Raw genomic sequence first — 26,770 nt, 5'->3', positions numbered from 1 at the left:
CAGTGTCTAATAATGACTGATGTTTTCAATTTGTAGTTTTTTGTTTGCTTGAATGAAATCTTAGATATATAAAATATTTCTTCTAATGTATAATATGGTTTTGATTTATTGGCTTACTCCTAAAATGTTCTTAGAATAGTCATGACATTTTTCCTTTTGTAAATTGGAGACCTATAGGACATGTAAACAAACTTAAATATTGTCTTATATGACAAATTTATGCCTCAATATTTAGAGGTATCCTTTTGGGATACTTTAATGCCTAAACTCACAGATATCTGGACTGTTCTTTCAGCAACATTTTTTAGTACCACTTTTAAGTTACAAAATATTTGTTAATCTTTGCTGTTTCTTTTTTTAAATTTCTAAGATAATTGTACCTTATTAAAAGTTCAATTTTTTACAACTCTTCTGTAAACTTAAACTCACAGATATCTGGACTGTTCTTTCAGCAACATTTTTTAGTACCACTTTTAAGTTACAAAATATTTGTTAATCTTTGCTGTTTCTTTTTTTAAATTTCTAAGATAATTGTACCTTATTAAAAGTTCAATTTTTTACAACTCTTCTGTAAACTTTGCTTTCCAGTAGAACAGTCTTCCCTGGCAGAGGTAAATACTGATCTGGTCTCTCTCTAGCTTCTCATCAGATCATATGCTGCTAACTTAGTTTTCTATGTAGCTCACAGAAAGCTAGAGAGTCTCTGCATCATACATAATTTAACACTTCCTTGGGGAAGCCTTTTATCACCTCCAACCCCATCCCCAACCTAAATTAGGCCTTTCTTTTTATATTCTCTCTTAGCATCCTATTCTTTTTCTTCCTGACCCTCATAAGGAGTTTTAGTTAAGTATTTTTAAATGTCATCTTCCCTATTACTATTAGAATATAAATTGTATGTATATAAAGTCTGTGTGTATACCAAATACCTAAAACAGTGTAGTGCAGTGGTGCGAACTTGGCTCCCTGCAAGCTCTGCCTCCCAGGTTCACACCATTCTCCTGCCTCAGCCTCCCGAGTAGCTGGGACTACAGGCACCCACCATCACGCCCGGCTAATTTGTTTTTTTTTTTTTTTGTATTTTTCAGTAGAGACAGGGTTTCACTGTGTTAGCCAGGATGGTCTCCATCTCTTGACCTCATGATTTGCCCGCCTTGGCCTCCCAAAGTGCTGGGATTACAGGCGTGAGCCACCGTGCCCGGCCAAAACAGTGTATTATTTCTAAGTGCCATGCCTGGCACTCATTAGGAGCCAAACAGAATGATGGTTGAATGAATGATAGGTTTGGACTTAATAGTTTGGAAGTATATATTTATATTGCTGGTAGATATGGATAATTGCTCATTCAACTAGTTATGTTGCACATATGCTAAAAGACTTTTGGGTACGTGAAATGGATAAAAGTTTATGTTTTAGTACATTTGAGGCCCTAGCTAATTTACTTCAGTTGTAAGTATGTAGTCATAGAAAGCCTGTGTCACATCTCTACATGACCCCAATATATTAATTAATTGTAACATAGGGAATCTAATCTCTGCAATTGACCTAATATCTCTTAGAAGATATTTCCTTTTAGATTAAATATCTCTTTAAAGACTGTTTTATATGGTGACTTGGTACTACATGGTACTTAAATGCCATGTCTTATTTAATTAAATACTATAACATATTTGCTTTGTTCCTGTATCTCTACGTCTTGCTTAATAGGATTCTTTCATTTTGCTTTTGGTGATTATAGGTTTATGAATATTCCTTAACATTTAGCATTTCTAATTACTCAAACTGTATGTGGTATAATTGCCATTTTGGGGGGTACTCATTCTTCATTTTATTCGTTCAGCCAATATTTATGGAGTAGTGTCTTCCATATTGATTATACATGTTGAGACTAAGGAAAAATGATTCCTGTTCTTTTAAGGCTTTGTCTGTTGTGTTAATATTTTATCATATGTATTGCATTTATCATTAACAAAAGATAATCTGTCCTGTCATGCATTTATTTTATAGATGCTCCTGAAGTTTCGGTAACAGGGTATGATGGAAATTGGTTTGTAGGAAGAAAAGGTGTTAATCTCAAATGTAATGCTGATGCAAATCCACCACCCTTCAAATCTGTGTGGAGCAGGTAATGTTATATACTTTGAAAGAGAAATTATCTAAAAGTGAAACCTTCTTAAATCCCCATTAAAAGTTGTTTTTATCTATATAATACACAATTATAGTAATAGCAGAAAATGAAAATTTTAATTAAATTTTCTGTCTTATCCTGCCCTACCTGTCCCCACCTTCCTACCCCCTCAGTTCTGATCTTTTGAGGCTACTTAAGCAATTTTAGCAGTTTCTTGTGGTTAGTTGCAGTCAGAGGTCTTAGGCTGCTACTACTTAATAGTTTTTAATATTGTCTGTTGACTTCTTAGATAAATAATTATAATTTTATGTCTACTTCTTCATTTACAAACACACCCATATACACACATTCCTACCTTTCATAGTCCGAATGAAATTTTAGCGATTTTTAGTTAAACTCAGTAATCACTGTTTGCTTCTCTAGGGCAGGTAAATGTTACAAAAAGCTAAGACATATACCAGACTTCTGTTTTCTCTTGTCTATAGCCATTTGTTTTCCCATTGGCTAATATTTGCCTCTTTTTACTTGTGTAGTTACTATGTGCATAATTTTCTTTCTCTGAAATTTCAAACTGTTATAACAAGGTTTTTATTCATATTTTGTCAGTATTTAGGGCCCATTTTGATCTCCAGATGTATCTATCAACTTGAATAATTTTCTTATTTTTTGGTCGTTTCCCTCTTTCTTATTCCTGTTCGTTCTTTTTGGAACTCCTATTTATTGTATAATAAATATCCTTTCTTTTATATTTTCAGATGGTCTTATTCTTCCTAGAAGTTTTTCTTGATTTTTAAAAAAATTTTCCATTGACTTAATGATATAAAAAAAATTTTTGGCCTGTTTTCAGTTTTTAAGAGCATCTTCTCATGAGATGGAGCATCTTCTCATTGAATATTCTTTGGAGAATGAGAAGATGCTCTTATAAACTGAAAATACGCCAACTATAAAAATACATTGTTTTCATAGCACCCTTTTCTTATTTTATGAGTGTAGTGTCTTTCTTGTTTCTTCCCAGGGATACTGGTGTTACTTCTTCCCCAGAGAGTATTTTCTGCTTTCTACATACTGTCTCTTTTCCCTCCAAGTTCTTTTGTTTTTTTTGGTTTGGTCTTTCATTATGTAGATATTTCTTAATCTTGTTGGTTGTTTAGTCTTTCACAGTGAAGCATTAAAATAAAATGCTTAGTGGATGCTCTCTCTGTAGTGGGGATTGCTCATTAGAGTCCACTTAGAGTGATCAGGTAGAGATGTGATTATTTTCCTGGGGAGACTCCAGATATCACTAATAGAAGAGTGGAAGTCTTTATTTTGTGACCATTCAGTTTATTTCTAGAATTAACCTCCATTTTTTTGCCCAAGAGATAAATGTCTGGTATTTGTACAGAGTCGGGAGGAATCTGTTGTTTTGTGGTGTATCTTTTAACTTGCTCTTGGCCTCCTTCTAGTTTTCTGAGGTACACTGAGTTGAACTCCAAAATTTTTGTTTGATTATTTGGACCAAATTGGCTGCTTTCTCATCCATGTGCTTTTCATAGGCAACCCTTCACCCTAAAGTACAACTTTTCAACTTTGGCACTATTGATATTTTAGGCCGAAATTATTTTTTGTAGTGGGCAGTCCTGTGAATTGTAGGATGTTTTGAAGCATCCCTGGGTTGAGAAACACTGACCTAAGGCATATATTGTTTTTTAAATCTATTTTCTGTCTTTGGAAAGTTTGTTGAAACATCTTGTCTGTTGAATTCTGCCTCCTGTTTTCTCCTCTAAGGTTTTTAATAACTTTTTAATTTCTGTTCTCTTTCTGGTGGGATTTTATGGGAGTTAGGAAGCACTATATGTGGTCAATCAGTTGTCTTTAAGCATAGATACTATTTTAAAGGTAGAGAAAAATTTTCATTTACATTTTAAAAAAATGGGAAGCAATCATTAGTTAAGATTTTTATTTGATAGAATATTTCTAAAAGCTGTAGAATTGTGGATTCTCATCCCAGTGTCTTAACTTCTATATGTCTTTTTTGAGTAAGTCATTTAACCCCTCTAACCCTAAATTTCCTTGCCAATAACTACTTCGTAGAGTTTTTGTGAGGTACAGACAATGAATATAAGTCATGTAACCTAGACACAAGGGCATAGAATATGCTTTTGTTGTAGGTTTAATGTGATATTTAGATATTTCTCACTCTAAGTCATTTTACAATTTCTCAGAGAATTAAAGGGATTAAAACTTCGAGCCCAAAGTACAAAGGTAATTGTTAAGACATATATAATTTATTTTCATTGTTATTCTTGTAGAAAGAATTTACCTTTTGAAAGCCAATACTTGCAAAAATTTTCTTTCCAAAGCCTTCTAAAGGAAAAGGTTGGGTGCTTTTATTTTTGTTTCTTAAGCCATGTAAGCATATTATCTTTATCCTTCAGTGCTGAATTAAAGTACTATCAACTCTAAAAGATTTTACAGATTATTTTACCACTCACTGCACTCGAGATTGCAAAACAAAATTATTCTATCTATTCTTTGGTGTTGATTTGCTTCTTTCCACATTTTTATTATTGTTCTTATTCCCTGTGTAATAATTTATCAATCTTCTATGTACTTACATAATTGAAAATAGAGACTATGTTTTATTTACTTCTATATCTCAGCACCACCAGCAAAGCAGAGTATGGCAAATAGTGGGCTCCTAGTAATTGAATGAAGGAATAAGTGAATAAACTTTTTGAAAATCTACTTAGCCTAAACTGTAGTAGTTGAGACCTAGGTTTACTTGACTTTTTAATCTTCTTTTTTTTTTTTTTTTTTGAGACAGAGTCTCACTCTGTCACCCAGGCTAGAGTGCAGTGGTGCCATCTTGCCTCACTGCAACCTCTCCTTCCTGGGTTCAAGTGATTCTCCTACCTCAGCATCCCAAGTAGCTGGGATTACAGGCACCCACCACCATATTGAACTAATTTTTGTATTTTTTTAGAGACAAGGTTTCACCATGGTGGCCAGGCTGGTCTCGAACTCCTGACCTCAAGTGATGTGCTTGCCTCAGCCTCCCAAAGTGCTGAGATTACAGGTCTGAGCCACTGTGCCCGGCCTTATCCTCTTACTTTAATAAAAAACAAAAACAACAACAAAAAAAAAACCACCTTAAGCTTTAAAAACACTTATTTGTTATTTTTTTTATTTTTTTATTTTTTGGTATCCTCTGGTTAGAAAAGTGATTTTTAGCAGTGTGCTTAGTTCCATTACAGTGAATGGCTTTAGAGTTCTCATAGTGGGACTCTACATGATTTAGAGCACTATGTATACTAGGTATAGGACCTCTTAGCCAAACTAGTGTAAATACTGTTTAAAAGACTTATTATTGATACCACATGGTGTCTTGGTTTTTATTGTCACAGATGCCCACCTTACACATGAAATTATTTTATAAGAAGACCCATTTTGCTGCTTTAGAAACTATCTTTGGATGGAGCACAGTGTCTGTTTGCATTAGCATTAAATGATGCTCTATAAATGTGTTATAGAGGGTGCTAAAACATTATGTATTTAAGTTGGATGACTTTGCATGAAGAAAATTGTAGATATGTCATGAATAGATCTCTGATTCAATGAGAATTTTAATTTACTTGATACTGTATGTATGTCTTCTAATAGTATGTTTTTCTAACTTCCAGTTTTCTGAATAAAACTTTTTTAATTGTATTTTTTCTCTGCTTTTCTGCTGTTTTATTATGTTGGCAGTGCCACTCTTACATGGACTGCTATTTTGGAAGAATGGGTGTTCTTAATGGCCTTTATTAGTTCATCTTTATTAAAATGAAAATTTGTTACTTTTTTTATACTTTCATACTGAATTTTGTCTAAAAGATGCTTTTTTATTTTGACTAGTATCTCAAACATATAATGTCTCATTTTAACTAGCTGTCAATAAATATAGTCTGAAGATATTTAAAATAATTTTATGCATTTTAAAATCTAGGTTGGATGGACAATGGCCTGATGGTTTATTGGCTTCAGACAATACTCTTCATTTTGTCCATCCATTGACTTTCAACTATTCTGGTGTTTATATCTGTAAAGTGACCAATTCCCTTGGTCAAAGAAGTGACCAAAAAGTCATCTACATTTCAGGTAAGTTACTATCTGCTTACAAAATGGGTTATTTAAAATATTTCTGAATAATCATAATAACAGTATGCTGCAATTATTTATACTTGTAAAGATAACAGTTCCTCAGAGTGGCATTTTTCCAAATAATCTAAAAGGAATATGATAAAATAACCCTATCCTGAGATAGGTATGTAATGTGACATCCCTTATTAAAATGTCAGTGTCTATGCAACAAGTTTATATACATTTTGATGCCTGTACATATAGTTAATTTTTCAGTTCAACAGTACTATTTCTCTAATACATAGTATGACTTTCTAGATTATTTTATCTTTAAGAACAAATAGTGATTTTTTTTTCTTTTGCTTTGATGGCCACTTTGTACACAGTTGTTTAATAAAATGGAATATTAAATTTGATGACTTCGCTTGTGAAATAACATTGTTTCCCACTTAATATGGGACTATACCATATTGTGTTACCAAGAGGTGAAACAGGAATGCTACTTAAAATGTGTTAATGAAATAAAATGTATGATGTTTTTTATTGTCCTTCAACCACTGATAGCTTAGATTTTTCACATTCTGTTTGTGTCACTGTGAATATTTTTGTTAATTTGGCTGAGTATAAATTTTGGCATTCATAAAATAGCTAAAAATACATCTTTTCCTTGTTGTGGCTGCAAGTAATAAATTATCAATTGAATGCTTATTTATAAAAATTCAATAAAATATTTTGAGCATCTCCTTACTGATTACAAGAATGTAGCCATCTTCCTGTCTAACAAATGGAAAATTAAGAGGGAAAAGGAAGAGAACCTAAGAAACACAGGTTTGTGTGGTAATTATGGAATAAATAGTTAAGGGTTTTACCTTTGTTCAAATCTAAAACTAGATAAATTAGAGGTTTTGGCGAAATTTTGTGCTTCCTTAAGTGTTATATTCTCCGTCCTTGTGTGATCAGTCTAAGAACAGTACCATGTATTAATGTGTTATTGTCTTACAGCACTCACCACAGTTTTTAGTTGTTAGCTCATTTCCTTGCTTATTATTTATCTTCACAATTCAGCAGTTTGTGCTTGCTTTATTCATGACTGTATACTCAGCAGTGAGCATTGTGCCTGGCACATTATAGAGGTGCAAACTTTTTTTTTTTGGCGTGACTCTAGCAAGAAGCTTAGAACTGTATACATCCCTAGCCCTTTCTGCCATTATCAGTGCTTTGGTGGAAATCTGTATTTTTTTTTTTTTTTGAGACATGGTCTCGCTCTGTCGCCCAGACTGGAGTGAGTGCAGTGGTGTGATCTCAGCTCACTGCAACCTCTGCCTCCCAGGCTCAAGCAGTCCTTCACCTCAGCCTCTAGTAGCTGAGACTACAGGTCTCAGCTGGGCACCACTATGCCCAGCTAATTTTTGTATTTTTTGTAGAGACGGGGGTGGTCTCTCTATGTTGTCCAGGCTGGTCTTGAACTTCTGAGCTCAAGTGATCTGCCCACCTCTACCTCCTAAAGTGCTGGGATTACAAGCGTGAGCTACTATGCCTAGCTGGAAATCTGAATGAGGTTACATATTAGTATATTACTCTCTCTCTCTTTAATTAGAGAATAAGCCAGGGAAATGCATAGTTAAAATATACTTAAGGACTGTTTATTTTGTGTGTCTGTTGTACAATTTGGTGTGGGTTATTACTTGTAAACCTTAGACTCAATATGTCTATGTAATCATTTAAATATCAAGGCTTGGCTGGGCGTGTTGGCTCACACCTATAATTCCAGCACTTTGGGAGGCTGAGGCAGGCAGATCACCTGAGGTCAGGAGCTTGAGATCAGCCTGGCCACCACGGTGAAAACCTGTTTCTACTGAAAATACAAAAATTAGCCAGCAAGGTGGTATGCGCCTGTGATCCCAGCTACTCAGGAGTCTAAGGCAGGAGAATCGCTTGAACCTGGGAGGCAGAGGTTGCACTGAGCCCAGATCATACCATGCATGACAGAGCGAAACTGTCTCAAAAAAAAAAAAAAAATTTTAAATAAATTAATAAATATCCAGACTCATTTTGGATGCTTTTGTATGTACTGATTTAATTAATGGTATCCTAGATTTATACTCTTTTATCATTCTGAGTTCAGTGTTAAGTACTCTTGACTTGTGTGTCCAGTTGCCTATTAATGATCATTAACTCTATGTAGTAGTTTAATAGGTATTTACAACTTAACACATTCAAAACAGAGGTCCTGATGTTTCTGTTGCTCCTTGATACCAAACATATTTCTGTACCCATCTTCCTTCTTTCAGTTACTGGTACTTCTTTCCTCACATTTGTTCAGGATACAACCCTTGATAGTTATTCTTGATTTTGCTTTTTCTCTCACACCCTAGTTAGTTCATTAACAAATCAATACCAGCTCTTCCATTATGTTAAATGCAGAATCTTACCAGTTCTTCAACTCTTCTACTACTGCTACTACACACTAGTCTAAGCCATAAGCCACTCTTACTTCACTATTACAATAACCATTTAATCTCCCTCCTTTGCCTCTGTCCCCCTTCAGTTTCTCAGCAAATGAACAGCTAGGGTGGTTCTTTTAAAGGACATGTCAGCTCTTGTCACTCCTCTCCTCAAAACCTTCCATGGGCTTCCCATTTTACCCACAATGAAAACCAAATCCTTACAGTTGGACTTACAAGACTCCATACAAGCCCTCCTTCCAGATGATCTCTCTAACTTCATTTCTTACATGTTTTGCTCATTGGATGAGTCACTACTGGACTCCTTGCTGTTCTTCGAACATAGCAGGCACATTCCTACCTCAGAGTCTTTTACAGTAACTGTTTTCACTGCTTGGAATGCTTTTACCAGGGATCATCTGAGTTCTTTACCTCATTTCTTAAGGCCTTCACCTTCACCTTTTTCAGCGAGGTCTTTCTTCATGATTATATTTGAAATAAAATACCCTCCCTTCTCACCCCTTTACTACTATTGGTCCCCTTCTTTTTCTTTTTAGCACTTATTGCCATGTAAATTTTATTGTTTTTTATATGCTTCTCTGTTTTTACCCTCAGAACATAAGTCTAAACATAAAGCCTGCTTTAATTACTGCCATATTTCCATTATCTACAATGATGTTTAGCATATGATAGGTGTTCAATAAAGTTTTGTTGCATGAATGAATAAATTTGAGAATAAAACAATCAGGAATCAATTTACAAATCCAGAGTCTGCTTTCATGTAACTTAAAAAGGGAACTCAAATTTTGAGTAAATATGAACAAAATCACAGTTTCAGCACTTTCGAAGAAGTGGCATTATATGACATAATTTTGGGGGGGTTTTTTTTTGGAGATGGAGGCTTGCTCTGTTGCCCAGGCTGGAGTACCGTGGCGCTATCTTGGCTCACTGCCACCTCTGCCTCCCGGATTCAAGCGGTTCTCCTGCCTCAGCCTCCCAAGTAGCTGGAACTACAGGCACATGCTGCCATGCTCGACTAATTTTTTGTATTTTGGTAGAGATGGGGTTTCACTGTGTTGCCCAGGCTGGTCTTAAACTCCTGAGCTCAGGTAATCCACCGGCCTCAGGCTCCCATTGTGCTAGGATTACAGATGTGAGCCACCGTGCCCAGCAGAGAATTTTTTATTTTATTTATTTATTATTTTTTTTGAGACGGAATCTCACACATGTGTCGCCCAGACTGGAGTGCAGTGTCGCGATCTCGGCTCACAGCAAGCTCTCCCTCCCAGGTTCACGCCATTCTCCTGCCTCAGCCTCCCGAGTAGCTGGGACCACAGGCGCCCACCACCACACCCGGCTAATTTTTTGTATTTTTAGTAGAGACGGGGTTTCACCGTGTTAGCCAGGATGGTTTCAATCTCCTGACCTCATGATCCACCTGCCTTGGCCTCCCAAAGTGCTGGGATTACAGGCATAAGCCACCGTGCCCAGCCGAGAATTTTTTTTTTTTAGTAATCAATAGTTAGACTTTACTTTTTTATCCAGAGTCTGTAATACAGCATACTATGCTGAGATTAGTTAACTCATCTAACAACTGCTTGAAGTATGTCAGGTGCCCTAGGTATAATGCTGCCTTTCCAGAATGATTATTTAGTAAAACTTAGTGGGCTTTTACAAGAGTAAGAAGCCACAATTCACAAAATAAATGACCAATTAATCCTTTTCATTGTTGCATGTACTCATTGTCCTCTAGGAAAAAAATTTTACCTCAGTATTAAAATAGATATTTAAAAATTTGAGAAATTATTTTTAATATATGTTAAATAAATGCATCTTAGGACTAGAGATGAAAGTTCTGCTCAGAACAGAATAAGCAACTCTGAGGGAAATTGTTCTTAATTTTGTTACACATTTTCCCATATTGATAAATGTAAGATTTTTGGATAAGAGGTTTTTGATTTAGGATTGCAATATCCAACCTCAGTTATTAAATTGTACTCTATTATATAATAGTAATACTCTCAAGGGGTATAGTAGCTCTTTGACTAGTACTTACTGACTACTGGAAATTGTGTTTTTCTGGTTTGCTTTTGATGTATATTTTTCCCTTAACACCTGTTACTTCTCTTTAAATTTAGAAAAGCAAATTTTGATATGTCAAATAAGTGCCACTATGTCTAAAACTCTTATTCCTGTGCAAAACTTGAATTTCAGGTCATATTGATGTTAGGATCCAAGTGTAGTGTCAGACTTAAGAATTTGCTTACTTAGCAGTCCTTAAACTTTAAAATGCATTTATTTCATATATTTAAATAACCCATATGATAGTCTAAAAGAAAAATAAGCCAATTAATTTTTATGACACTGAAAATATACCTTAGAAGACTGAAATATGCCTTTTATGGGGCATTACATGACTTGTTTTATGGTTTGGCAGAATTCATTAGAAAAGGAAACTTAAAGTTCTTCATTTGGGTGAGAAGAACTATGAAAGTCATTATGTCCATTATATACTCATTTATCACACAGTCGGCAAAGAGTATGAAAAATAATATCTAACTGAAAAATGAGGAGTGCTTTTGGGAAGGATTTAACATCATGATATGGTGATTAAAAATAATCCTGCCTTATAATAATTGTGACTCTCATTGTAAATTAGAAAACGGAAGAAATATTTTGTATGCATTGTCATATTTCCATTGCTTAAAAGGCAAAATAATGAAGTACTAAATGTCCTTTCTTTCATAGAATGACATTACTAGTGAGGCTCAGTTTTTTTTTTTAAACATTGATTAAGGAGTGGGATGGTGGGTTGAAACATTTCTAGAACCATGAACAAAAATAAGATTTTAAAATAATCCTTTTGGTTAGATTTTTCTCAAAGCTGTATTTTGTTAAATCTGAGTGAAATGGACAATAGATGACCATTTGTGTTCATATAAAGAAATTTGCAAGTAGAAGTAATAAATGTTAGGGTTTCATTATTTAGGATACTTGGTAAAAATGTGTCTTATTTGGTGAGAGCTCAAGTATAGTCACTGTTCTGAAAAAAACTAGCATATAAAGAACCATGAAAAACTTTAAAACTCTACTGGCAGAAAAGCAAATTATAAATAATTAGATTTTTACTTTAAATATGCTGATGCCATTTTATTGTAATTTTTTTTCTTTGCGAATCATTATAAGGATGACATTCAATACATTAAAGTTGACTTTCCCAGTACTCCTGCTTCCTCAGAAAATACATGAATTGTCTTACAAATGATTTCATTTTTAGTCTATATTTTTAATGTTCTAATGCTGTGAAGTTGAATGATGTGAGACTTTACTACTTTTATACTAGACATGATCCTTCAATTCTACACTTGTTTTCTTGAGATTTAATTTGTTCCATTAGTGAATGTTTTCATAAATTAAAACTTCCTTGATTCACTTAAATATACTCTGATAACTCATATTCATCTGAAAGTACTTGACAGGGTTACCGATTATAAATTTAAACTCATAGAAAATTAGTTATATTGTACTTATTAAATTTTATACTGTACTTGCTAAATTTTTACCACATTCTATACATATGGCATTCCGTGATGAAACCTGTTCAGTAAGTATTTTTCTTTAGCTTGTAATATTAGAATAACTTACCCCATGTAGATTTAGTATTTTTCTAACAATCATTTTTTAAAGCTTTATCAGTATCACTCATTAAAAATTAATTATAGGAGATTACCATTTGGGTCATTTATTTCTTTCACTGTGAAGGAAACAATATTTTTAAACTTATCCTTTCTTCAAACTCTACAGTTTTGTGTTACATGACCTATAAATACTACTTAATTGATAATTAACCAGTCTTTAATTTTTGCTATTTATGTTTAGTTGCTTTTTAATATTACTGGCTATTTACTCTATTATCTAATGTCGATACACAGGTTCATTGGCATCTAATATTTAAATATTATTAGAATGTTCTCTCTAAAATATTAGCTATTCTTTTTGAGACTCCATCCTAAAGTAGTGACATAAAATTTTGCAGATATAGTTGAAGTTTTTAAATTTCTGAATGTTTAGATAACTTGCTCATAGGGTGTTAGACATGGCGATGATATTTTAATTACTTTATAACATATTTTTACTTTGTCTATTAGTCTCATTTGATAATAGCCTATCAGGCTAACATAAGTTTAAGCATATGCTTTTTTATTTTTTTAATTACTAAATAATAGTATTTACTATATATCTCCTTCCAAAAATTTTGAGCTTTTTTATTTAAAGAAAATATTTTTGAGAGAATTATTAAACCAACAGCTTATACTATGCCCACTTAACAAGAGTCTATAGTTTTTCATTCTTTCAAAGATATGCTCAGCTCTTATAAAAATAAACCATATTATTGGTAGGTAAAATGGATATTGAGAAAAACTTTAACTTTTTTATTCTTTTTATTTTCTTGAGCTACTGGCTAAGAAAATGTACATTTGAATTATTTGATTTACTTTTTTGTTATAGTAATTTTTAAACCGGCTATGTAATGGGACGCTTAAGTAATACTCTTCTTTAAAAAAAATAAGTTCCTCTTTTCTAGAGTACAGTATCACTCATAAACTTGGAATGGAAGAATTACAACATAGGTTTACACCATAGGTTTTATTCCTTTCTCTTTATTGGTGACTGACTAAATGTCAGTTTTGTTTTCTTTTTAAATGGATAAGTACCACTACATTCTAATCTTAATCAAATTAAGAATGAAAAACTATTGTTACTATGAATATATATTCATTAACTGTGCTGTCTTGTCAACATGCTGCTGAATCAGCCTGCATTGACATTCTTTGCCTTTCTGTGTCTTCTCTGTCTTTACTGTTTCCATTAGATCCTCCTACTACTACCACCCTTCAGCCTACAATTCAGTGGCATCCCTCAACTGCTGACATCGAGGATCTAGCAACAGAACCTAAAAAATTGCCCTTCCCATTGTCAACTTTGGCAACAATTAAGGATGACACAATTGCCACGATCATTGCTAGTGTAGTGGGTGGGGCTCTCTTCATAGTACTTGTAAGTGTTTTGGCTGGAATATTCTGCTATAGGAGAAGACGGACGTTTCGTGGAGACTACTTTGCCAAGAACTACATTCCACCATCAGATATGCAAAAAGAATCACAAATAGATGTTCTTCAACAAGATGAGCTTGATTCTTACCCAGATAGTGTAAAAAAAGAAAACAAAAATCCAGTGAACAATCTAATACGTAAAGACTATATAGAGGAGCCTGAAAAAACTCAGTGGAACAATGTAGAAAATCTCAATAGGTTTGAAAGACCAATGGATTATTATGAAGATCTAAAAATGGGAATGAAGTTCGTCAGTGATGAACATTATGATGAAAATGAAGATGACTTAGTTTCACATGTAGATGGTTCCGTAATTTCCAGGAGGGAGTGGTATGTTTAGCAACCACTGAATGTGACTTAACTATGTACAATGTTCATTCATACTAGTTGATCATTTTCAGATTGTTCATACTTTTTCTTGAGGAAGAATAAGCTTTTTCAAGTTGATTTTCAAGCTTTTTATATTCTAATCTGACAAATGAAAATGTAAAATCTGAGTTCAGTGTATCTAAGCTGCTTTACAATTTTTTTTCAATGCTGTACTACTGTCTCAAGATTTAAATTTTAATGCAGAGTACTTTATTGGTGTGAGGCACACAGGTAAGAAGAAATGTCAACATTAAATGTATGACTTATTTGGTACAAAAATTTTTAAAAAAGGGAACTACCTTGACATTGTGTATTAAATGTTTACCTAAGACAATAATCTCAAGTATGTTTGTTTAACATATACCTCTCAAAATTTATCACCACTCAATGACACTGCATCAAAATTGACTATAAAACTAATTCAAGAAATATTTATATATATTTTTTAATATACAAAAAATATTTAGCCTGATGGAATGGCTTTCCTTTTCAAACATTATTTTCTAAGTTTCTATACAAATGAAATCTTTACCTCTGCATATTAATGAGCCTTGCCATAATTACTGTAGAGTGGCTTTTCAAAGATATTTTGTTGCACTAAAACTGTGGTAGTAAACTCAGTGAACATGATGTGTGGAAGAGCATAATTAGCTGGTCAATATTTTTGTCCAAAATACCTACAAGAGTAATAAAATACATGCCTTTCAAACGTGATAATTATTAGTTTTTTTTTTCCTTTTTGGAAAACAATTCTTATATTGTCATGTGAACATGGATTTTGGCACATTAGCAGTAGCCTTATTTTAATGCTTTATGTCCTAAACATACTAATAGAAATGAAAAGATGCAGAGAGAGCATTTCAGAATACTGAGGTACTAGTTTTAGAAATGAGACATTTCAGCCAACAATCTATAGAAAGAATTTTCTAGACCATCTTGTTTTAGTTATTTAATGTTGATGTTCAAACGGGTAAATGTATACAAAGAAAATTTTAGAGTAAACTTGGAAACATTGGATTTAACTAGAAAAATCTAAAGTATAGAATCAGTTGGTGACATTTGCTAATGGATATTGGCATTCATCTCCTTTTTCCTCCTAAGTTTATGTATGTATTTTAAGATTTTTGTTTTTACAATTAAAACTGGAAACATGAGGTTTTTGTTTTTGTTTATTACATAATTATGTATATTCCTTCTGAATCATTTATCTTTTGAGAAAGAAATGTTACCTAAACTTTAAATGTGCTTTTTGTTTGTAAGGTAATTAAATTGCTTCTACAGTGGAGTCTTACAAAATTATAATAATGACAACTATTTTGAAGCTGAAAGGATATGTTTTTCTATTGATAAGTCATTTGAAAAAGTGACTACATTGCCAGTGCAATGAAGTGGAAGTTAGTAGGAGAATCATAAATATATTATTTTGTTAATAAAAAGGCAAAGTAGTAGGTACTTTTTAAACCCTCCCAACCAGCCCTTTCTCAATATTCATCAAATCTAAAACATTTAGGGGGTAAAATTCTAACATGTTCATAGTATCTTGCAAATAGTGGAAGGCTTATTCTGAAGGATTATAAACTAGTTTTCTTCATTATAACTAGCACTATTTTGTGGAAATTAGAAACCTATTTTATTTCTCTTCCCAAAAGTAATACTTAGTATAAGACTATAGTATCAGGTTAAGGATACAGGTAAATAAAGTTCACTTATATCTTCTTACAAATGTCTGGGTTTTAATATGGTTAATCACTTATATACAAATACTACAGCTTTTTAGGTACAAGTTTTTGGAAGAAAACTTTTTGATAAAACACTGTTATTGACGTAAGTTTATTTTTAATTTAAATATCATTGATGAGGTGGCCAGAAGAAAGATGGGTCTAAAATTTCTTCCCATGAAAGATGTAAAAACTATGACTTTTTTTTTAAATCAAAATTTCATCTTTTAAAAATAATGGTTTGAAATACTGTATGGATCTGAACAGAATAATCACATTTAGGATTCTATATAAATCTGAACTGGAGTATACATCTGAAGGAATTTAGCAATGTATTTTAAGAAATATATTTCAAAAATATAAATACGAGTTATGAACTTCCTTTTACATTGAGGTTGTGTGTGTGAGTGGGTTTTTTTGTTTGTTTGTTTCTTTTGTGTTTTTTTGGCGGGAGAGTGTGACCTGGAAAACCACAAGTGAGTATTTGACATATTCTGTATCCTTAAACCAATCATTTGGCAAACTAGAAGGTTTCTGTGTTAGAAGAATCTTGATACTAGTGCTTAACACTTTGGGAAGCATTGCACTGTTGTTTATTAGAACTTTATGTATATTTACTGTACATAGAAACTTGTTTGAAAACATGAATAGTCATTAAATAAACATATTGCTAAATTAGTTTTTGAATTCCAGTGATATTCATAGCTATTTGACAGGTATATATGAAAGTTCTGCTATCTTGAAAAAATATATATTTGTACTATTTTTTGCCATATTTATATTTATTTCTTTCATATGGTTTGAACTGTTTTTGCATTTTTGTAAATTCACTTGAGAGTTTTCTTTCATACTGGTTAAAATATTTCAATAATATAATGAAGATGAATACAACTCTTATTTTTTCTGCCATTTTTATTAAAATACATTGAAACTAAAGTAGGCTAGGGGTTAACTTTTAAAAGTGATATTTGAGAAGTGCTTTAGAGTTGAAAGATTTAGTATTTTACCATGTGCCTAGTAGGGTTCTATTTGCTAAGTCTAATATTAAGGAAACTATTAAGGTTTTTCAGTAGTAAGTGTTGCTTCTAATAGCCGTATACAGGAAAGTTTTATAAGATAACCCATGGCTAAATATTTTGCATTAAGGAACTGTAGGAGTACAGTGTATAAGTACAGAAATAAAAAGAAATGTAGTCATTTTAAATGTGAAGACATCTGATTTGAGTTTGTTTTTGATAAATACTGCTAAAACACAGTATATGAACAAGTAAGTTTATGTATGAAAGTAATCAATGTAAAATATAAGAAAGGAATAAATGGTACCCAATTTGAATTTTTAATTCTAATAGGGGAGTAGATTGTAGATTGAATTGTCTTTCCTGTTTACTTGTTAATTAGAAAATGCATCCTTCATAAACAGCTCCTTTCTCAAATTTTTCGTATATTGTGTTTGGGTTTGGGTTTTAGTTTGTACCAGCGCTAAGTTTTGGTTTGGTTTTGTTTGGTGGTTTTTTTATTTTGTTTGGTTTTTTTGTTTGTTTCTTTTTTAACCAACCTGTGTATTAGGTGTTAGCCCCAGTAGCCATGCAAGAAATCTTTAAATAAAAGTTTAAAAAGTTATTTAGAGGCATATTTCTGTAATAAGTTCATTGCTCTGTGTTACCTTCTTTGTCCTCATTATATTTACTAAATGTGTGTATGTGTGTGTTTGTATAATGATCATTATATTTGTTAAAGTGTGTGTGTGTGTAACCTAGTTTATTTTAATTATCAAAGTGTAATTAAAATGATTTGTGGGAATCAGAAACCTGTTTTCCTAAAACAAGACTGTAATATCAGGTCGAGGATAGTTGGCGTGTGGGCCACTGTATGATTTTGTCCTTTTTTGTTTTGTTTTTTGTTTTTAGGTGGTTGGGTTTTTTTCTTCCACTTTTAAGTTCAGGGGTGCATGTGCAGGTTTGTTACACAGGTAACGTGCCATGGTGGTTTACTACATAAATCAACCCATCACTTAGGTATTAAGCCCAGCATGCATTAACTATAATATTTGATTTTTAATTAACCATTTAATTCCCAGTCATGAATTAACGTTCTCCATAGTTATAAATTATCTTATCTCTGTAGCTGTAGCTCTTAAAACCCATTTTAGATGTTTTTGCTATTACTTTGGCATAAGTCAAATTTTATATATTGCTTTCAATTTGGAATTAACACTTTATAAGGTATTTCTTAAGTTGACATTTTTTTTTTTTTTACTTATTTTTGTGAGCTACTTTGATTAGAAATGCCATTGCTTTGAATTGTTTATAATCACCTTGTGATGCATCACTTTGTTTCCTATTTCTGGCTTTTTAAACTGTATTTTTTAAACTATTTTTGACCAGGGTTTTTCTTTGATAATACACAGTTAGACTGGATTGTTTTGTTCCCTTCTTGGTATTCCAATAAAAAAATTCATGCATGAAACAGTCTTTGAGGGGTTTGCACAGTAAACCAACTTTTATCTGTTTTTTTAAAATGCTTTCTGTTTATATATATATATTTTTTTCTGTTATAGTCCAGTCATCTGCTTTTTTGTGAAGTACATATATACTTTGACTTGACCACTTTGACTTGAGTAGTGTTAGGTTTTTATCAAGAGCTTGAAACCAAAATTGTTTACAAAAGCTTTGCCTTGTATTCCCTTAGGTATCATTTATTTTCTTGAACCTTCGTGACAGTTATGTTTATTTCAATTTAGAAGGATAAAACATGATTCATTTTTGGGATATATCTTGTTTCATTTGCCTTTTAATTAGTAGCTGCTGCTTTTTCTGGCTGGTTGCTAATGAAGCTGATTGAAAGTGACCTTTTAGAGCAATGACCTTTTAGAGCAATAACTTTATAATGTAATCTTCAAAACTTGAGAATAGTTTAGAGCCTCAATTCCTTATATGCATAGTATTTCTACATAGACATAATAATGCAAGTTGTACAGTCTCAGTTACGAGAAATATCCCAGGGAAAACCTAATTGTAAAGTGACAGTTTTATCTAAAAGCCAAAAGTAGGATCTAGGTGACTTGGCCTCTCTTTAAAAAAGGAAAACCTAAACAACAACAACACAAAAACTTCTTGTTATGGAAAATTATACAAAAATAGGACAGAATAATGAAATGGACCTCCATGTACTAGCTTCAGTTATCATCAATTCCTGGTCAGTCTTATTCCATTTAGACCCCTACCTATATAATCCCTCCTGGTTTTATTTCATCTGTAAATAAATCAGTATATAGCTCTGAAAGATAAGGACCATTTTAAAAACCACAGTATCGTTATTATACCAAAAATTAATAATAATTCCCTAACATTGTATTGTGAGCATTCAAATTTCTAATCATATGTATTTTGCAGTTTTAATCAGGTTTTCCAAATATGATCCATTCATGGTGATTGATAGAAATATCTTTTACTCTGTTTACCCCCCACCCCATTTTCCCTTGCAATTTATTTCTTAAAGAAACTGCTTCATTTGTTCTAAATTTTTCTGGTTTAAAGTCCCATTTGCATTCCACACACATCCCTCTGTGTTTACTGTAAATTGGTAGTGAGATCTAGAGCCTTGGTTAGACTGAGGTTTAATTTGAAGGCAAGATTACATCATACGTAAGTGGTGCTATGTTTTTCCATCAGAAAGCATATAATGCCTACTTTTTTGTGTGTGATATTAGCTGTCATTTGGTGCTCAATGCCTAGATCTATTAACCCTGTTCTTTTACCATATCATAGATGTCTGAATAATTGTCATGGTGTTTCCTATCAACTTCGTCTATCATAACCTCACATCTTCTTCTAGTTTTTATTTCTCCTCTTCTCCAGATGAGTGAAAACTCCTTTAAGTGTACGTACCAGCTCAAAATTAGTATGTACTCCCATTATACATGAGCTACTACAGCAGTTTGTTACATGCATTATAAAATATTCAAAAATGGAAATTTTAGATATCTGATGATATATTTAACATGTTAATTTTTTCTCACTAAAACTAAGATTTGGGGGAAACAGTATGATTGCATTTTATTTTAAAAGTTAACTTTTTTATTACTAAAACATTTTTGGTAAAACTACATAATTGAATGTTCTTTATGCATTTTTTATTTTCAATTTTATACCTTTTGATTCAGTGATTGAAAGGTCTCATATCATGGTCAGTGTATGTTGATACTTGGGTTTTAGATGTGATAACTAAAATGCCACCTCAGATAGATTCAAATGGAAGAAGTACATTGTTTGGATGTTAACAGTTTTCATCCCAACCACTATTTTTAGAGTGTATCTTTATGTCCTAGATATTTGATTGTTCAATGTCTTGCTAATCAATAACGTCTCCTTCACATTAGCTACTCTTTCAGCACATTATAGGCTTAGTGTAAGAGGGTGAGGTTTATTGTTAATGAGTAAATGTAAATATATTTTAACTGGTCTGCTGATGCATTTGATCTTTTTTTTTTTTTTTTTTTTTTGTTGTTGTTGTTGTTGTTGTTGACTTGTTACATCTGGTTAGATTGCCATGCAAATTTTACTTCATACTGTAGCTAACAGATAAAATTTGTGTATTAAGAGTAAGATATCTGTATTGCCAGTTATTAGTACCGGTATTATTAGTGTTATGTGGGGATTTTTTTGCCAATTATTTGCAGGAATGATACTAGGAATAAATACTTTCTAATATATAACATGTAGATTAGCACTGATACCTCCACAGAGTCCATGTGTCTTAGCTTTTTACCTGTCACATGGGACACTCATACAATTCTTCCTTTACATGTTTGATTACTGGCTAAATCTAGATAAGTCACTAGTTCACTCTGCTGAGCTCTCATGAATCGTGTCACAAGACATGAAGGAACAACCAAGTGAAGCGCTGTCTACTTAATTTTGTTCTGGAACTATCCCATTTCACTTTCCCCATAGATATAGTGGGTGCTCTGTGTGACAGGAAAACACCTGATACTTGGACAAGGGGAGCAACCAATGCCAATCCATGTATTATATACTAGTAAACAATTATTTTCATGAAATGTCTTTTTTAAAGATAAGTGGTAATATTTCTATACTTACTGGATGATATATATTTTGTGGATTCTTTGACTCTACTTTGGGGGATTTTGCTCTCTATTACCACGTAAAATTTATCCCTGCATTCCTGGCACTTAGCACAAGGCCTGACACATACTAGGTGCTTGGGGTAATTTTTTGGTTGAGAGGCTGAGGAGACTGACCTGATCCAAATAAATAAATAAGTAGTGAGACATAAATGTTTGGATGGATATAAAAGCTAATAAGTCATATTGAGAAGATAAACATTAAAGGGGCTGTTACAATTGGAGAATGGGATTATTTATGGGGGAAAATTGGTAATACAATAATATATAGTATGGGAGCAAATCAAAGGTGGGAAGATAACTTTGTAGACCAACACATAAACCTGTGATGCCATCACTAAAGTTTTGTCAAAGGGCCTGAAGAGAAAAAATAGGGCATGTCTCAGTTTTTTTAGATGTGAATTAGGTGTACACGTTTCAATAGCTTTACTTTAAAAAATTATTTATGAATGATTTAAAAACTTCACTTTATTATCTATAATATTTGTGTACTATTTTCCAAAAAGTAAATCATTTCGTATATCCATATTCATTTTTTTATGGTTGGTAGCTAGTTGATTTTTAAACATCTTCCCCAGAAGACATGTGCATGCTATCTTTTAATTAGATGTGGCAGTATAATCTTGTGTTGGGGAATGCTCTTTTTCTGTTTTTGGAGGTAAGTTTCCAGTGAATACGAGTTACCGTTACTATTGTGATAACAGCAAACTGGTCTTCTTTTTAGCAATGCATGCACCAGTATTTTAATGGTAAATATTCTATAATTTTTGTCTTGTTTTCTGCCTCTTGTAAGCATATATTGCTCTTAGTAGAACATCTCCTTAGGTTGATGGTAATGTTTCATGTTATTCACTCAGTAAACTACCTTAGTGTTTAAAAATGCTGTGTTTATACATTTGATCACTTAATTTTTTTCCTGTGTAGTGGTTTGGTTGGAATACAGAATTTATGTAGTATGTATGTGTTTATTTGGGCTGAGATATGCGGGAAACAGTGTTGAGGCTAAATTCTCAGTTTTCGCCAAAATACTTGTTTATTTCGTCTGGGATATGTGGGAAACAGTGTTGGGGCTAAATTATCAATTTTCATCAAAATACTTGAATGCAAAAGATTCAGGCACCTCCTTTGCTTTCATACTAGTTTTCATCAACTGTTAATACCCTTAAATTATTAACACCTTAAGTACTTACCTCTTTTTTTCCCCTCAATTAGAATCAGAAAACATGAAAAATATCCCATATGCATATTTAGCATAATCAATTGACCTAAATAAAGTAGATTATCTAGTTGGGAAATAGATTCATATCTAGTCTGTCCTCCATTTGCTCATTTCAGCAGCTACCAGCCTATTCTAATACTACGAAGAGGTATTGGAGAAAGAGGATACATATGATAAAGAATGAATGGAACCAGGTGAAATGAAGATGCCCAAATTAAGATAGAAGGAAGTGTTGTGATACAGTCAACTCTCACAGAATCCTAGAGCTAAAAATTTTATAAGACTAGTGTGACAAAATTGGATAGATTGTAATTAAAATGTTTAAGAAATAATACATATTTAGACAAGTGTTACTTGAATATATTAAAAAATAGTATTTAAAGTTGGAAACTAAGAGATTAAAAGTCTACATTATGTTGTTTTATTACACAGCACTACCAAACCTTAGATTATTGCTGAAGTTAAATGAAAGACTTTCTTAGAGGAGATGTATAGTTTGATAAAAATTTGTAATGATCTCTAGATTGAGAATCTCAGTTTGGCCTCAAAGAGTAACATGAACTTTTCAAAACCAATTTTGAAAAAATTTGTCATCAAAATAAGAACAAAAATTTAAATTCTGTACAGTTGGGCAAACATGATAGGTCATCTTTAGCAAAAGAAAAATTTCCAAGAGAGGAAAACCTTTAGAATAATTGATGTGGAGTAAATAACGTACTTGACAATTAGTATTTTTTATTTGTGCCACTGACTAGAGATGTATGACTTTGGTCAAATGGCATAATCTTAATAGTTTTAACTGGCCTATTATTAAGGATTAAGTAAGACCATCTACTTTATGGCTGTGTTCAGTGGTTAAAGCTGTAATCTATATGGTGGGGAAAATGATAATAGAGATTATCCGTAGGTCATCCCAAATCTCACATTTACAAGTGCAGAATGATATTTGGATGTACTGGATTTCAATTTTTTTTTTTTTTTTATCTAGTACATATCCAAATAGAGATAGATTAGAAAATTGAGCAACAATAGATAAACTAGGCTGGTATTAGCAAATTAGGTCACCATGAATGATTGAGTTATAATGTTTCAGAATCTATACATTGGAAACATTATTGAAATGAGTGACTTGCACTTACTGGTGTAAGATCTTTATCTCAAAATGAGTCTAACAAAATAAGCCATTAATAAACTCAGGATTGTTAGTATTCTAAAGACATTTTTATAATTTGAAAGAAAGTAAAACATTCTTTTTGGTAATCTAAAGTGCCATGTTACCCACATTTTAATAAAAACAGAATTAGAAAATACTTATGTATTTATATGGGAATACTATCATGGTAAGTAGGTGAAACATATTTCAAAACCAACAGTGCTAATTCTGTAACTTTGCTGTGTCTGGTTCACAACAATTATTGCAGTTATTTAAGAGTATATGTGAAGATTATGTCAATTTAAGTAAAGCTGAGACTTCTTCATTAGTCTATATTAATGTTAACAAAAACATTCTTGTCTTCCAACAAGGGGTAACAGTGGAGGCTTCTACCCTCCTCCAACCTAACTTTATTTCTCTCTCTGCTCTCTACTATTCATTGATTGAATGGTCTTGGCAGATTATTTAACTTCAGAGCTGCAATATCTTTATTTATAGAATGTTATCTCAGTATCTTTTTTTTGTTGGTAAGAAAGACAAACTCAGATGTGTGAAGGAACTTTGTAATTCACGAATCTCCACAAAATTTAGTTACTGGATTTAATATAGCCGAAATTGTCAAAGTAATACACATAAAGATTGTTTTGTTATATTCCTTAATACTTAACATTTGAAAATATGTAGTACTTGTAATAGTTTTAGTACATTCCGTTATTTGGGAGTTCATAAAATTGTTATTCAATTTTCTGGGAAAAGTGTGAAATGCTAACAGCCAAATATGTTTTTTAAATCCTTTCTTACAAAATTGTGGTGCAATGTGGGAAAGAGAAGTTGGTATTCAGAGATGACATATGTCTATGGCCAGGAGATAGTAAGAATTTCTATTTAATGTTGTAGTAGAGAAGCTATTTTTAGTGCACTTTGTATTAAATGTTCATGAATTAAGGGAAATTTTGTGCAAGTCCTGTTTTAATATTTACATTTTAAAATACTTTTCAAATTTTACAATGTCAAATGTCAATTTTTTTTGATATGGGATATTTTCTGTTTCGCACCTGAAATTTTTCAATTCTGTTAATAGTTTATTTTAAGAGAATAAAAATGCTAAATGTCTGTATTACTGGTCGTTTATATTAGAGAATACTGATTTTTAAAATTACCTTTTAGAGTACAAACTTAAAATTACTTTCATCTTTTTCTCTATCTTCTTCTCCAGATACTCTTTGCATATCGAGAATATATTCTCCTGATGATGTTTGGGGATACTTACATAATTTTTAAAAAGTTAAGTTGAGGTATTAAAGTAATAAAAGAAAGAAGGAAGGGTTTTAGCATAATGCCACTAAACCTAATGAATCAAATTTGGAGTCCTGTAACCTGGCTCTTGAATAACATACTTCAGTCAAATAGTTTGCATATTGTAGAAAAGGTATGCAATTTCAAGAATTAATTTTAAGATTATTTGAAAAGCCTAATTTTTGTTACTTTACAGATGTTCCATTTAAGCAGACCTCTTCCATAGCTGTAGCTGGAGCGGTAATTGGAGCTGTTCTTGCCCTTTTCATCATTGCTATCTTTGTGACTGTGCTGCTGACTCCCCGAAAAAAGAGACCATCCTATCTTGACAAAGTGTAGGTAACTGTTTCTGCCTTCGTTCAACTATGCATATCAGTATGTGTCTTATGTTTACCTTTACAGCTCCTCATAAAGAAATTAAGGGATAGAAGTAAGGATAATATTAGGCCTTTGTTAGATGACCCTGGTTTCATCAGAATATCTCAAACTATATCTTGGTAAATGAACATTGTCAAGGGACTGCTAGAGGTACAGAACAGCTTTACATTTTTCACCTAGAGTGTATTAGACATCTTTCTAGAGGGTAACATAGTAATACTTTATGTGGTCCTGCCTTCTGAATAGAAATGTAGGTCTTTCATGAAGTGGTAACCAAAAGACATATAAAAATATCTTTGAAGTTTTAATGGCTTCTTCAGGTTGTATATGCATGTCTTATGTATAGATATAACTTTGAACTATCAAGTTATTAAATAGATTGAGTTTTATAACTTTTTTCTTAAAAACACTTTTTTTTTAGTGAATTGTAAAATATACATCTTATTTAAAGAATAAGCAATATTTTTGTCCTAGTCATTGAGATAGAATTGTAAGGCAGAAATTGCACCGTGCAGTAGAATCAGATGACCACTGTCTCAGTTCTATTAATTCCATCAACAGCTTTGTTGCTTCATCTGAGAAATATGAATAATGCTCTTCCTACTTGCCTCACATGGTTGAGATGATAGTAGAATAAGATAATATTTTATAAACTGTGAAGCTCTTTACACATGGCATTATTTCTTAAGTGGTTTATTAATGTTTTTATGTTAGGACATAAGATAGTTCTGTCTTCATAAATGCTTTGTATATGTCTTTGCTTCTCTAATTTGGCACAATTATGGCAGTAGTCTTTGGATCAAAGACACTTGTGTGTCAGTTACAGCTCTGTCATGATCAAATTAGTACTATGACCATGAACAAGTAAGTTACTTTATCTCAGTGAGCCTCAGGTTTCTCACCTAAATGGCCTATGGCACCTTGGAGCTAGAAATTTGCTGTGATTTTCGTTAGATAAGAAGAAACAATTATTTAAACAAAGGATGAAAAAATGCTCTTTCAGTATAATACTTGTGGGACTGGAGTCCTTCAATCTTTCAAGAGTGACTAGCATGTGGTTACTTAATCTTAATTTCCAGATTATCTTGGCTTTTCTATAATTTCAAAAACATAATGTACTGGTAGGCTAACAAATTAATGTAGCCATTTTATTTATCACTTAAGTTTTAATCATTTAAAATACTAGTTTATGTTCATGGAGACATTATTAGACCACAGAATTTATTACTTCAGGATCTATAGTTTTCATTCCCTTTATCCTTTAATATAGTTAACTTTTTGATTTTCTAAGCACAAGTACTGAAAATGTTATCTGTGATCTTCAAAAGCATGAGACTATATAAAATCTTGTAAAATGCAGAGAGCTACAAGGTATATTAAAACCTATATTTGTTATAAGTAAACAATATTTAAAATATATGAAAATATTGATTTTCTGATATGCAACTTTGGAAAAAATAAATGCATTCACTAAAAATGTAATGATTATTTTGTTTATTTCAGATGGCAAGATTTATAATGGTCTGTAGATTGAAAAAATTATCTGACAATATTGTAATTGTGACTAAAGCTTTTGAAAATCAGTTTTGGAAGTATTTCTAAAATACAGTGTAAATATTTCTTATTACGACACTTTGGAGGAAAGTGTAGTGACACTCTAAAATGTTGATAGACATAGTCAAATATTAAAACATGCACTAAAGTCAT

The 26,770-nt window shown here is 32.2% G+C and overlaps 1 protein-coding gene across 8 annotated transcripts in view; it reads left to right on the top strand.

Annotated features, from left to right (window-relative positions):
- LOC105470416 (nectin cell adhesion molecule 3) overlaps positions 1 to 26,770 on the top strand; it is a 129,303-nt gene that overhangs the window by 45,843 nt on the left and 56,690 nt on the right. For 5 of the 8 annotated variants that reach the window (XM_011722403.3, XM_071092453.1, XM_071092454.1 and 2 more), the window contains exons 4-6: positions 2,008 to 2,125; positions 6,096 to 6,247; positions 24,882 to 25,020. In XM_011722403.3, the coding sequence (XP_011720705.1) occupies positions 2,008 to 2,125; positions 6,096 to 6,247; positions 24,882 to 25,020 (409 nt within the window). Of the gene's footprint in view, positions 1 to 2,007; positions 2,126 to 6,095; positions 6,248 to 13,546; positions 16,553 to 24,881; positions 25,021 to 26,770 lie in introns of those variants that run through there. The other 3 variants (XM_011722399.3, XM_071092452.1, XR_011620364.1) reach the window with 2 other exon arrangements.

This window comes from Macaca nemestrina, chromosome 2 (genome assembly GCF_043159975.1).
Source record: "Macaca nemestrina isolate mMacNem1 chromosome 2, mMacNem.hap1, whole genome shotgun sequence".
Taxonomy (NCBI): domain Eukaryota; kingdom Metazoa; phylum Chordata; class Mammalia; order Primates; family Cercopithecidae; genus Macaca; species Macaca nemestrina.
The sequence above is the reverse complement of the archived record's forward strand: the minus strand, read 5'-3'. Positions and strand labels throughout refer to the sequence as shown.